The 14,109-nt window shown below is 40.9% G+C and overlaps 1 protein-coding gene across 2 annotated transcripts; it reads left to right on the top strand.

Moving 5' to 3' along the window:
- The first annotated feature begins 2,472 nt into the window (after positions 1–2,472).
- On the top strand, positions 2,473–13,822 carry c10h11orf24 (chromosome 10 C11orf24 homolog). Of its 2 annotated transcripts, none has more exons than XM_014124450.3 (4): positions 2,473–2,682; positions 5,330–5,568; positions 11,670–11,795; positions 11,994–13,822. In XM_014124450.3, the coding sequence occupies exons 2-4, from the start codon at positions 5,427–5,429 to the stop codon at positions 12,971–12,973; spliced, it is 1,248 nt and encodes a 415-aa protein (XP_013979925.3). In that variant the 5' UTR covers positions 2,473–2,682; positions 5,330–5,426; the 3' UTR covers positions 12,974–13,822. The 2 variants fall into 2 exon arrangements, with proteins under 2 accessions (XP_013979925.3, XP_013979926.3); XM_014124451.3 differs by lacking the exon at positions 2,473–2,682 and adding an exon at positions 3,879–4,015.
- The last annotated feature ends 287 nt before the right edge of the window (positions 13,823–14,109 follow it).

Genomic DNA, 14,109 nt, shown 5'->3' with positions numbered 1-14,109 from the left:
GGATGTAAACAAATTTGTGCACAAGCCTTTTGTGTGCATTTCTGGGATTTTTTATTTCAGCTCATGAAACATGGGACCAACAGTTTACATGTTGTGTTTATATTTGTGTTCAGTGTACAAAGAAATGTCAATAGAAAAACAACATAAAGGTAGTTTGCTGTCATTCCAGTTTCAGTTTGAAGTGATTGTGTTAGCTGTCTCTTCTGAACAGTGGCCTGGCGAGAGAACAAATGTTCTATGCCAGGCGAAAACGCACATCATTAGCTCATTGTTATGGATGTATTCCCCCAAAAATCACTTGCTAGCAATCAAGGGATAAGAACACTGCCAGCCATCATGGCAACAGAACATTTACAACGAACGACTGGGTCGCGAGTCCATAGATTTAGAACAAAAAGACTTAACAACTGGATCGCGTCTCTGGCAACCGAACCGATAGAACGAACGACCAGCCGGCTTGGGTAGCAACCCTAGATGTGTGTCGGGACTGTACAGTTCATTGGGAAAGTATTCCAATTTTGTTATGTTACAGCCTTTTTCTTTATACATTCTTTTTTGTATAATCAATCTACACACAATACCCCATAATGACAAAGGCAAAACAGGTTTTTAGATTTCTTTGCAAATGTATTAAAAATAAAAACAGAAATACCTTATTTACATTAGTTTTCAGACTCTTTGCTAAGAGTGTTGAAATTGAGCTCAGTTGTATCCTGTTTCCATAGATCATCCTTGAGATGTTTCTACAACTTCATTGGAGTCCACCTGTGGCAAATTCAATTGATTGGACATGATTTGGAAATGCACACACCTGTCTATATAAGATCCCAAAGTTAACAGTGCACGTCAGAGCAAAAAGCCATGAGGTCAAAGGAATTGTCCGTAGAGCTCCGGGACAGGATTGTGTCAAGACACAGATCTGGGGAAGGGTACCAAAACATTTCTGCAGCATTGAAGGTCGCCAAGAACACAGTGGCCTCCATCATTCTTAAATGGGAAAAGTTTGGAACCACCAAGACTCTTCCTAGAGCTGGCCGCCTGGCCAAACTGAGCAATCAGGGGAGATGGGCCTTGGTCAGGGAGGTGACCAAGACCTGATGGTCACTCTGACAGATCTCCAGAGTTCCTCTGTGGATATTGGAGAACCTTCCAGAAGGACAATCATCTCTCCAGCACTCTACCAATCAGGCCTTTATGGTAGAGTGGCCAGACGTAACTACTCCTCAGTAAAAGGCACATGACAGCCCGCTTGGAGTTTGCCAAAAGGCATCTAAAGGACTCTCAGACCATGAGAAACAAGATTCTCTGGTCTGATGAAACCAAGCTTGAAATCTTTAGCCTGAATGCCAAGCGTAACGTCTGGAGGAGAACTGGTACCATCCCTACGGTGAATCATGGTGGTGGCAGCATCATGTTGTGGGGATGTTTTTCAGTGACAGGGACTGGGAGACTAGTGAGGATAAAGGGAAAGATGAACGGAGCAAAGTATAGAAAGATCCTTGATGAAAACCTACTCCAGAGCGCTTAGGACTTCAGATTGGTGTGAAGGTTCATCTATGGAGATGCACTGCAGTACTTAATGCAGCTGGTGGCCACACCAGATACTGACTGTTTCTTTTGATATTGACCCTCCCCCTTTGTTCAGTGACACATTACTTAATTTCTGTTAGTCACATGTCTGTGGAACTTGTTCAGTTTATGTCTCAGTTGTTGAATCTTGCTATGTAGCAGAAAAGTAGTTGCATTTAATTTTGTTTGACCTGTTTTTCTATTGACATTTCCTTGTATACATATATACCCATAAAAAAAATATGCTGATTCATGATTTCGACTGGCTGATAAAAGATGTCAGTCTCTTCCTGACACTTTAATTTTCATTAGGACAGTGAAGATCGAATTTCAATATTGAAACATTGTTGCAAAAGTCGAGAGACAGACAGCAACATTTTTACAAACCCCTGTTGTTGCAAACCAAATGTTAGGCTAGAAGCAAGGCGAAATAATGTCTAGAAACATTTTACAGTGAAGATCAAGTTAATGATTTCAAAATGATTATTTTGAGTCAGGCTTACCATGCTAAACTGTTTTTTTAGTACGGCTTAGAACGCTTCTCAACCAATCGCAATGCTTGTTTTTACCAACCCGGGACATGTATTTGCATATTTATGTTTGGGAACGCCTACTCTGTGAAGTGCGCGTGTGCAATAAGTCAATTCGCCCTTGCACTCCTACTAAACCATTTTTGGAAACTTTGGCAAAGGGTAGAGTCTACCAAACTTAGTTCACTCTGTTCGCAAAAGATTTTAGTTTTGGGAACAGAACTGTATTGTGATCAAATATTTAATCGATGAGAGCATTTGCAGAATGTCGTCCAAAGTCCATCTCGTTTCATGTTCTCCCACTGCTGGCCATTGGGCTTTCTCTCACCACCATATTTGGTAGTGAGGGGACGCCACGCGGATGCTTCACAGTTATACATCCGGTGAAATATCTGTATCATTGTTCTCATCTATGAGGTTAATGGCTCGCTAAATAGAATGTGTTGGGAACGAGGATGTGTTTGACTGCGTGTCATGACATAGCTTTTTAGCCCATACATAGATTAACTACTACGGTGTTAGCTAGATAGCTACAAGAACAGAAGTTGGCTAAAAGTTGTGCATTTAGCCTCCTCCTGCCTGGGTGAGTGAGTTGGTCTTTGGCTAACGTTAGCTAGATGGCCGCTAGCTACTACGTTAACTAGGTAGCAAATAGTGGGGGTAGTGGCTAGACTACCTGCGGTGGATTTGATGGTATCTATCCTGATTTGCAAACTGATGCTGGTCTAGAAACGCTTGCCTGTTAGCTACACAATCAGCCACATGGACAGCTAGCTGTCGATTTAGCAAGCAAGCTAGTGTGATGAACCAGAATTGCAACACAGTGGACCTGTCTCTTAATTTCAGTAACGTAGCTTACAGCCAAAAGGTGAAGTTAATTGTAGGAAGCACAATGTTGTTAGCTAGCTAATAACTAACTCCATAACTGTGGGCTTCTAGCTAAGTTAGCCGCTATCAACATGACTGGGGGAAGAGGTCTCATGACAGATGAGTGTTCAGGAAACTGTTGTAGAAAATATTAGATTAAATACTTCTCAGATACAGGAGCTTGTAAATTAAATTAGACTTTATTACAAAAGTAACAGAAGCAGAGAAATTCCATGGAAAAACTGCCTCATTCTTAGTGCTTGGCTTTTATACAGTTTTACCCTTCTTCACTCCACTTTAGGAATCATGTTGTCTTACTTAGTTTCCCTTCTCTTATTGGTTCAGATATTGGGGCATAGATTCTATTAGTGGTGTGACATGCATACCCCTTAGCTAATGTTCTTTACAAGTTCCTACTGATGTTGTGTATGTGTCATTAACTCATGTGCGTCTCCAGTAGCATTCACAAGATCAGATATGGCCCAGACCAGTCAGTCTTGTTAGTTTACCTTGCCTCATCTACACAGATTATGCTTGATTTCTGTTTTTACATGGTCAATTCGACCTTGATCCAACTTTGTACACTCACATGAGCTTCAGCCTTCATTCTGCTTACACATGTCTAATATTTAAACTTATATCGATTATTCTTTCTACTTCAAAGAGAACAGTATAGTTACTGAGAATCATCAGATGACTGGAAAATCTCCTACAAAACAAATATATCTAGCTAGCGTGGTTTGATGATGGGACGTTAAGGTTAAACCATATTGCCAATGCTCATTGGTAATAAATACGTAAAGCCAGACGTCCCTGGTGTTTCCCACACACATGTAACTAGTTAACTACTCTGTAAACTGTCCATTTGTGCAATGAAAGTTGGGTGGAGAATAGAGTGGAGTGAAATCCATTGTTCATCACATGATCACCACGTTGGGACGCATGCAGTGAACTATGGCAATTTGTTCAGCTAAGTGGTGTTTACATTTAGGGCAGAGCCAACAAGAGGTCTGAAAAGGTGTAACCATTATATCTTGAGGACAGCAATGGTGAGAGATTTTGTTTCTTGTAGAATGTATGCATGTTCCTTTTCTGGGTGTTTGACAATGGTATGATATTTGGGTTGGCTTCTTACTACTGTATAACATGATACAGAATAGTCAACTGTCATCTTACTCTATAAACAGTGAGTGTCCTTGAGGATTGAACAATATTCTGGAATGTTAAAACTGCTGTGAGGGCCACGGAGTTGTTGAACATCTGAATTTTACACAACGGGTGGGTTTAATCTTGAATACTGATTTGCTTAAACCGCATTCCAGCTGGTGTCTATTCCACAAATTACCACCGGCTAAATCTGTTAGTTAAAGTGCCTTTTTACTGTTCAATCTGACTGCGCAATCCACTGTTTCATCAGCCCAGCCAGGCAATTTATAAACTTGATCTCCACTATAAAAAGCATCTAAACATTATCACATTTTATTTTAGACTAACATTTAGTTTTCAACACCGGAGATTTGTATTAACCTTGTATTGCTGTAATGATCGAGACAGACAAGCAGACAGCGTTTCTCAGCCAGTCGAAATCATGAATCAGCTGGGATCATTTTTATGGATATATACAAAGAAATTAAAATAAGTCAAACGAAGTGCAGGTAGTTTGCAGTCTTTCCAGCTTCAGTTTGAAGTGATTGTGTTAGCTAGCTCCTCTGAACAACAGTGTCTTGGCGAGTGAGCACATTTTCTATGCCAGGTGAAATCGCGCCTCATCATTAGGTCATTATTATGGCTGTATACAAATATACGTGTATGATAACCTATTTATGGTATCAGAATTGTGATGGTATCAGAAATAACTAAGCTGCCCAGTACAATGGTGAAATATGTGTTCCGCTACAAGCATCTCTCCCTCTGTCTATTCTTCGTTAACTAGGCTAGATGGAAAAATCATTACACATATCCTCAGATGTTACATGAAACTTGAACTATATCATCAATTTGTAACAGGTGATAGAATTTTAAAACAGTTGTATCGTTTTGTAGTAATCCCGCTAGATGCTGCTCATGAGTCAAACTTTCAAATGGTCACTAAACAGCTCATGGCACAGACATTGGCTACCTGGAGCCAGAATCAAACATGTTTTTGTCTTCTCTACAAATGTGAAACTTCACAATTCATTATTTTAATGGTAATGCGTGTCTTGAATAAAATTGAGATGGAAGTGATCCATGGCTTTATGGAAGATAAAACTACAACATTAAAATGCAAACACATGTCTGTAAATGATATGCAATTCTATGGGATGATGACGGCTGCAAATATCTTTAATGAGACCTTTTTCCATTTCTGTGCCCTCCTGTAGATGTTAGAGCTGTGATGGTGGTGTGTCCCCTGTCTTCATTGTGACTCGTGTCCACTGCCTTCCTCTCCCTGCCCAGTGTGTGTGCCACCATTTCACCATGACCCTGCATCTTCTCCTCGTCCTGTCCCCCGTCCTTGGGCTCCTGGTGCTGCTACCTTGTCTGTCATCCCATGTGGCCAGCCAGTTCAGCATTGTGGCCAGCCAGACAATGACAGGGCAAACCAATTGCTCTGAAGAATGTAAGTTTTGAATCAGAAAATCAACAAATCAGGTGTGTTGCCACAGGTGAAAAGTGAAAACGCACATAAATACTATATTTTTGCTCCAACTCTTTTATTTGACTGAAAACATATCAAATATGTTGTGGAATGTACACCAGTTCACTAAAGCTCACCAATGTTTGATCCATTGTCTTACTACTTCTCATATAAACGTTACTCATAACCTGAAGGAAGCTCTAATAGAAAAAGATAAGGTGCATGCATGCTACCTACCTACATCTCAAAGCTTACCTCTTGGGATAAAGCAGTAACACTGCCGATATGGGAGTAGCCATAATGTAACTTTTTTTCCCCCAAATCACATCTTTCTACTGAAGGACATATAATTTCAAAGCAACCATGTGTTTCAGATTTAAGATGAAAGGGATTCTTAGGCCTTGCTGTGTTGTGTATGAGCCTGGCGCTGCTTTGGAGAGCCTTGCCCCATACACAGACAGCCAAATTCAATATATATTTTCCACAAATTTGTCTTTTGCCCAATCACATCTCTTTAAATCACATTTTTTGGGGGATCTTATTGTTCAAAAGACCAATTAATGGGGAAAAAAGATCAGAATTGGGCTGCCTGTGTAAACGCAGCCGTTGTCATGACAGGTTCTTCTTTAAATTAGATCTTACAATACTTCTTGCTGCACCACCTGAGTCTGGTCAGATGTATGCATCAAATACATAGCTACATATAACCCAAAGGCAGTTGTTATCTCCATGGGAGGAGTTAGTTGTAAATGGCCCAGCCTTCTTCCAGATCCACCACATGATCCACCCTAAACACGCCACAGGGCTTCCCAGAGGCAATGTGGGTTGAAAGTAGTAGGGCATGAAAACAAGGTTGGTATTACCATCTGGAAGCATGTAATGTGTGGTATGACAGAGGGCTATAAATACAATCATTTAGCATTCCAGCTTAGAGACCTGTATGTTTGGGACACGTCATGCCCCTAGCATAGGGTGACCCCCTAGTAACTTAAGAGGAAGGGGAGTGAGGGGCTGTCTGCAACATTGATATTCTTACCCCCTCTCCCTGCTTTCCTCAACTCCCAACCCTCCACACTCTTTTCCCGTCCCATTTGGAACAGCTGGGGAATCATTAAAAACACAAAGCATCTGGCCTTCCAGTTAGTTTGCCATCAATGACCAGGAATGGCTCTCTAGGCCAAACTTTTTTTTCTCTCTCTTCTTGCTCGATCATCATTTCACCTGAAGTTTTTAACTGCAAAGGAGTTTTGATTCCTCGGCGCCTAGCAGCAGCTTTAAAATAAAGCAGGAGAGGAGACAGACTTGAGGTCGCGCAACTCGCTCTGCCTCCTCTCACATTGACTCCCCGGTGGGGCCGGCTCCTCTCCTCGGTGCAGGCCCAGGTCTGCCTCCGCTCTTCTGCTTTTCCCCACCTGTTATCCTCATCAGTAGGTCTGCTCTGCAGTGGGAAGAGAGCCATCAGGCGTGCACGGCTGGATGTTGAGGCAAAGGTGTGTAACTGAGAGGATAGCTCCAGCACACGAGTTTGGAAGGGATCAAAGGAGGCGTAAACAGGCCTGTTTTCTCCCATCTGTTTCTGTAATGGATCCCAGATCTCCTGATAAACACGGACGGTGGTTGCTGAGACTGTTTTTAGTCTATTTTTCAGTACTACTCTTATTTCATTTCACGCTGACAACCTTAGTCCCTGTGGTGAACATTTTTTAAAGGAATTCCCAGGGTTTATTGCGGCAACTTTTTGGGAGACATGTTTAGATAACTCCTGAGAAGTGTTATTTGTTGACCAGCTATATTTATGTTGCCTGCATGACAATGCTCTTGGTATGTTCCATTCTTCAGTCTTGAATTAATATACAGTACCAGTCAAAAATTTGGACACGCTTACTCATTCCAGGGTTTTTCTTTATTGACTATTTTCAACATTGTAGAATAATATTGAAGACATCAAAACTATGAAATAATACCTATGGAATCATGTAGTAACCAAAAAAGTATATTTGAGATTCTTCAAAGTAGCCAGTCTTTGCCTTGATGACAGCTTTGCACACTCTTGGCATTCTCTCAACCAGCTTCATGAGGTAGTCACCTGGAATGCATTTGGAATTTCTTTCCTTAATGCGTTTGAGCCAATCAGTTGTGTTGTGTCAAGGTAGGGTTGGTATACAGAAGATGGTATTTTACCAAATAGGGCTAAGTCCATATTATGGCAAGAACAACTTAAATAAGCAAAGAGGAATGACAAGTCCGTCATTACTTTAAGACATGGTCAGTCAATACGGAACATTTCAAGAACTTCAAGTGCAGTCGCAAAAACCATCAAGCGCTATGATGAAACTGGCTCTCATGATGTTCGCCACAGGAAAGGAAGACCCAGAGTTACCTCTGCTGCAGAAGATAAGTTCGTTAGTTACCAGATTCTTATGTTTATGATGTAAAGAATATTTGCTGGTGTGTGATGAGGAGCAACCAGACGCTGCACTTCACGCATTTATGAAACTACTTATTCCAGTTACTAATAAGCAGGCACCCATTTAAGAAAATGACTATTAAAAACTGCTAAATCCCCTTGGATTGATGAGGAATTGAAAAATGGTATGGTTGCGAGGCATGTGCTTCTACACCTGCATTGCTTGCTGTTTGGGGTTTTAGGCTGGGTTTCTGTACAGCACTTTGAGATATCAGCTGATGTAAGAAGGGCTTAATAAATTGATTTGATGAGGCAAAAGGTATGGCAATTAATTCTGGCAGCCCAACTGATTGGCAAACATACTGCAAATTAAGAAACCATGTGACTAAACTAAATTTTACAAAGAAACTACACTATGAAACAGAAAGAATGATAGTAAAAAGCTTTGGGGCACCTTAAATGAAATTTAGGGGGGAAAAAGCTAACTCTGCTCCTCCATTCATTGAATCAGATGGCTCATTCATCACAAAGCCCACTGATATTGCAAACTACTTTTATAACTTTTTCATTGGGAAGAGAAGCAAACCTAGGGATGACATGGCAGCAACAAAATGCTGACACTACACATCCAAGTATATCGGACCAAATTATGAAAGACAAGAATTGTACTTTTGAATTCCGTAAAGTCAGTGTGGAAGAGGTGGGGGGGAAAAAATGTCTATCAACAACAACAAGCCACCGGGGTCTGACAATCTGGATGGAAAATTACTGAGGATAATAGCAGACGATATTGCCACTCCTATTTGCAACATTTTCATTTTAAGCCTACTAGAAAGCATGTGCCCTCAGGCCTGGAGGGAAGCAAAAGTAATTCCGCTACCCAAGAATAGTAAAGCCCCCTTTACTGGCTCAAATAGCTGACCAATCAGCCTGTTACCAACCCTTACTATTTTCTGGGAAAAAAATGTGTTTGACTAGATACAATGCTATTTCACAGTAAACAAATTGACAACAGAATTTCAGCATGCTTATAGGGAGGGACACTCAACAAGCACAGCACTTACACAAATGACTGATTGAAGGAGAGAAATTGATAAAATGATTGGGGGGCTGTCTTGTTAGACTGACAGTATCGATCACAGTCTGCTGCTGGAAAGACGTATGTGTTGTGGCTTTACACCCCCTGCTATAATGTGAATAAAGAGTTACTTGTCTAACAGAACACAGAGGATGTTCTTTAATGGAAGCCTCTCAAATATAATCCAGTTAGAATCAGGAATTCCCCAGGGTAGCTATTTAGGCCCCTTGCTTTTTACATTTTTTTACTAATGACATGCCACTGACTTTGAGTAAAGCCAGAGTGTCTATGTATGCGGATGACTATACACGTCAGCTACTACAGCGACTGAAATCACTGCAACACTCAACAAAGAGCTGCAGTTAGTTTCAGAGTGGGTAGCAAGGAATAAGTTAGCCCTAAATATTTCTAAAACTAAAAGCATTGTATTTGGAACAAAACGCTCACTAAATCTTGTAATAAATAATGTGGAAATTGAGCAAGTTGAGATGACTGAACTGCTTGGAGTAACCCTAGATTGTAAACTGTCATGATCAAAGCATATTGATGCAGTAGTAGCTAAGATGGGGACAAGTCTGTCTATAATAATGCGATGCGCTGCCTTAACAACATTATCAACAAGGCAGACCCTACAGGCCCTTTTTGTCACACCTTGACTACTGTTCAGTCGTGTGGTCAGGTGCCACAAAAAAGGACTTAAGAAAATTGCAATTGGCTCAGAACAGGGCAGCACGGCTGGCCCTTGGATGTACACAGGGAGCTAATATTAATAATATGCACGTCAATGTCTCCTGGCTGAAAGTCGAGGAGAGATTGACTTCATCACTACTTTTTATTTATGAGAGGTATTGATATGTTGAATGCACCGAGCTGTCTGTCTAAACTACTGGCTCACAGCTCGGACACCCAACGAAATGCTTCAGAGTTTAAGTAACAGACGCATCTCAACATCAACTGTTCAGAGGAGACTGCGTGAATCAGGCCTTCATGGTAGAATTGCTGCAAAGAAACCACTACTAAAGGACACCAATAAGAAGAAGAGACTTGTTTGGGCCAAGAAACACGAGCAATGGACCTCAGACCGGTGGAAATCGGTCCTCTGGTCTAATGAGTCCAAATTTGAGATTTTTGGTTCCAACCGCCGTGTCTTTGTGAGACGCAGAGTACCGTAATTTCCGGACTATTAAGCGCACCTGAATATAAGCCGCACCCACTGAATTTTTTTAATTTTTTTTATTTTGAACATAAATAAGCCGCACATGTCTATAAGCTGCAGATGCCTACCGGTACATTGAAACAAATGAACTTTACATAGGCTTTAACGAAACACGGCTTGTAACAAAAATAAATAGGCTTTAACGAAACACGGCTTGTAACAAAAAATGTAAAATTAGCAGTAAGCTTTAGTTGTCTTTTTGCACTGAGTCAATTCCTCACGCTGCTGTTTCCAACGTCTTATCGACTCATTAAGACCAAGCTCCCGTGCAGCAGCTCTATTTCCTTTTCCAACAGCCAGATCAATCGCCTTCAACTTGAAAGCTGCATCATATGCATTTCTCCGTGTCTTTGCCATGATGAGGGTGACAAAATGACTACCGTAATTAGAATGATGGGAAGTTTGAGAGCGCTCGATTTAATCTAAACAGTAAACAAAAAAGTTGTTTGACCTGAACCCGTTCGGCAATTTCATTGGTCTAATGAAAGCTTCATGCCGCCAAAAAACTAAGCACGTCACAGAATGTGTTTTTTGGGGGGGAAAAAATGTAAAGCGGGAAAAATCCATATATTAGCCACGTCATTGTTTAAGCCGCGAGGTTCAAAGCCTGGGAAAAAAGTTGCCGCTTATAGTCCGTAATTTACGGTAGGTGAACGGATGATCTCCACATGTGTGGTTCCCACCGTGAAGCATGGAGGTGGTGTGGGGGTGCTTTGCTGGTGACACTGTCAGTGATTTATTTAGAATTCAAGGCACACTTAACCAGCATGGCTACTACAGCATTCTGCAGTGATACGCCATTCCATCTGGTTTGTGCTATTATTTGTTTTTCTTTTTAAACAGGGCAATGACCCAAAACACACCTCCAGGCTGTGTAAGGGCTATTTGACTAAGAAGGAGAGTGATGGAGTGCTGCATCAGATGACCTGGCCTCCACAATCACCCGACTTCAACCCAATTGAGATGGTTTGGGATGAATTGGACCGTAGAGTGAAGGAAAAGCAGCCAACAAGTGCTCAGCATTTGTGGAAACTCCTTCAAGGCTGTTTGAAAAGCATTCCTCATGAAGCTGGTTGAGAGAATGCCGAGAGTGTGCAAAGCTGTCAAGGCGAAGGGTGGCTACTTTGAAGAATCTCAAATAAAAAAATATATTTCTGATTTGTTTAACACTTTTGTTTTTGGTTACTACTTGATTCCATATGTGTTATTTCATAGTTTTGATGTCTTCACTATTATTCTACAATGTAGAAAATAGTCAAAATAAACTCATGAATAGGTGTCAACTTTTGACTGGTACAATTTCTGGCTTAATATTGGATATGATTTTGACTGCATGCAAGATTTCCTTATTACATTTTTTTTGGCGTGTGTTTATTCCACAGGCTCATTCAATACGACATGTGATCATGCTTTCTTTTGGAAAGAGAAGTCCACTTGCTTTTTCTTGACATGTCCGAATTGTACCAACTGCAGCTGTATCTCCTTCGCTGACCTGATAACGGAACAAGGTATGTACACAATGCTTGGGTGGAGAATGTTTTATTAGCTTCTTATTACCAATATTAATATTTTTTGTTGATAAATCTAGTTACTGAATCTTTTGGTTTCCAAGGGTTGTAAATGAACCATCTATTTTGTGATTGAAATGCATGTCATGTAATGCCTTTAGATTTTTCACAATATTTTAAATCTGTTTTTTTCCCCAGAAACAGACAACAGTGGTTTTAAGAAAAAAGCTAAACATGTCACTCAGTCTTCAAGTTCCGTAACTCCATTGGAAAGCCAACATAAGAACCCTACTGCTCATGAATTGACAGTCAGCAATCAAACTACACAAACCTCTGCCCTCAATGAGACCGGCTCTACCTCACAGCACAGCGATGCTGGTCAGGCTCCATCTGTTGGAGGGACTCCTGTTGTCTTAACTGCATCTACCATGACTGCAGCACATTTGCCAGCTCCCAAGAATGACACAGCAACTACAGTATCTGAGACAACCCGCAAGTCAAAGATCCAAAGCCCAGGAACAACCTCAGCCACTTCAGTAAAGCTGGAATCTACTACTGTTATGAATCCACCAGCCGTCCCACAGATGATGAAAACAACGGAATCAGAAACAACAACCACCGCTATGACTACTATCACCACAACAGCAATGCCATCTACTACCAATACCACCACAACACAACCAACTACTACCACAACAACAATACCAACAACTACCACTCCAAAAACAACTACCACTCCAAAAACAACTACCACTCCAAAAACAACTACCACTCCAAAAACAACTACCACTCCAAAAACAACTACCACTCCAAAAACAACCACTGCAGACACGCCTACAGATGAGGAGAAGAAGCCGTCACCAACCGTTCTGGAGTCCCCCAGCTCTCGAGCTACCTCCAGAAACTCCATGGTTCCTTCAACCGCCACTACTGAGGTCAGCACAAAAAGGCTGGACGAAGACACCAACAGAGCCGTTATAGATGTTGTTGCCGGCGAGATTCTGACTCGACAGTTGGTGGACAGAAGCGCTCTATTGGCTGTCCTGTTGTTTGGCCTCCTCTTCTTCCTAGTTACAGTTGTTCTCTTCCTCACACAGGCCTATAAGAGTTACAGGAGGAAAGACTACACCCAGGTGGACTATCTCATCAATGGAATGTATTCTGATTCAGGTGTTTAAAAGTGACAATTGAGTGTTTACATTTCAACATGGTTCAGTTATTTCTATTTTTATATTTTCTTTATTGGAAAAGGGTTAATAACATACATGAGTTAAGAGATTGTCAATGTTGCACCAGCCTTTGCCCTAGTATTGCATAACATTTCTGTCTTAAAGGTACTCCAGCATACAGAGATTATTCAAATATAAGTTACCCCTTCTGTCGTTTTTATTCAGGCCTTAAGGTCTTATGATGGTCCAAGAAATGAATCAGGCCATGGGCCAAAGTATCACCACAGTGGTTTGTTAGTCCTATATTTCTATGTCTTACATTTCTATGCAGATGAATATTCCACCTCCAACCAATAGGATTATGGCCATAGACTGTTAGGTATTCAGTTTTCTAAAATAGTGAATATCATTCTGAGTTCTGTGGAAAAGGGGCTGAAAAGGTTTATTGATGTAGCTTTGTTTACGTCTCTGGTATTTCATTTATTGTACATTTTTCGCTTGTATATATCCATTGCTTTGTGTACATTTTGTTGGTAATTTTTCATGCAATTTTCCTTTGTTCATGACTTGCATGTTTTCTTTGTTTACCATTCCTGTCCTTGGATTAAGATTGAAGGCCAAAATGATCACTGAAGCACATTAATGTTAAAGCCAAGGGAATTGTCTAGCCATCATGCACACCGTTCCATGACGAAGAAGAAGGAACGGTTATATGATAACCAAAAGAGACTTTCCAATGCGGAGGAACTTCTGTCAAGGTTGGAAACGGGTCTGAAGGCCTGTTATGTGCCAATTTAAATCTTACTAATGTGCTATTAAGCTATGTTATTTCCAGTAAAGAAAACAATTAAGAATGAAGTGGCTTTTTCTTTCATCACCCAAAAAATGTCAGTAAGGATTAATCAGCGCTTCAGTGAAATGCATTAGTAGTCTTCGATTCTCTCAACTCCTGTAAGACCTTTAAGATGTCTGCACGACTGTATATGCGGTGTTTCAGGGAGAGATTCAATGTTTTTTAGAAGGGCATATCAATCAGTTGGGGGTGTAACATCCCACAGCTCTAGCCCAGTAATAGCTTCCTGGGAATATGATGCACATGTAACGTGTCTGTTTTTGTAGCGAAAGTTTGAAGGTCTGGACTGAGA

The sequence above is a fragment of the Salmo salar genome, chromosome 10, assembly GCF_965601325.2.
Source record: "Salmo salar chromosome 10, fSalSal1, whole genome shotgun sequence".
In the NCBI taxonomy this organism is placed as follows: Eukaryota; Metazoa; Chordata; class Actinopteri; order Salmoniformes; family Salmonidae; genus Salmo; species Salmo salar.
Note: the sequence above shows the minus strand (reverse complement) of the source record. Positions and strands in the feature narration are given on the sequence as shown.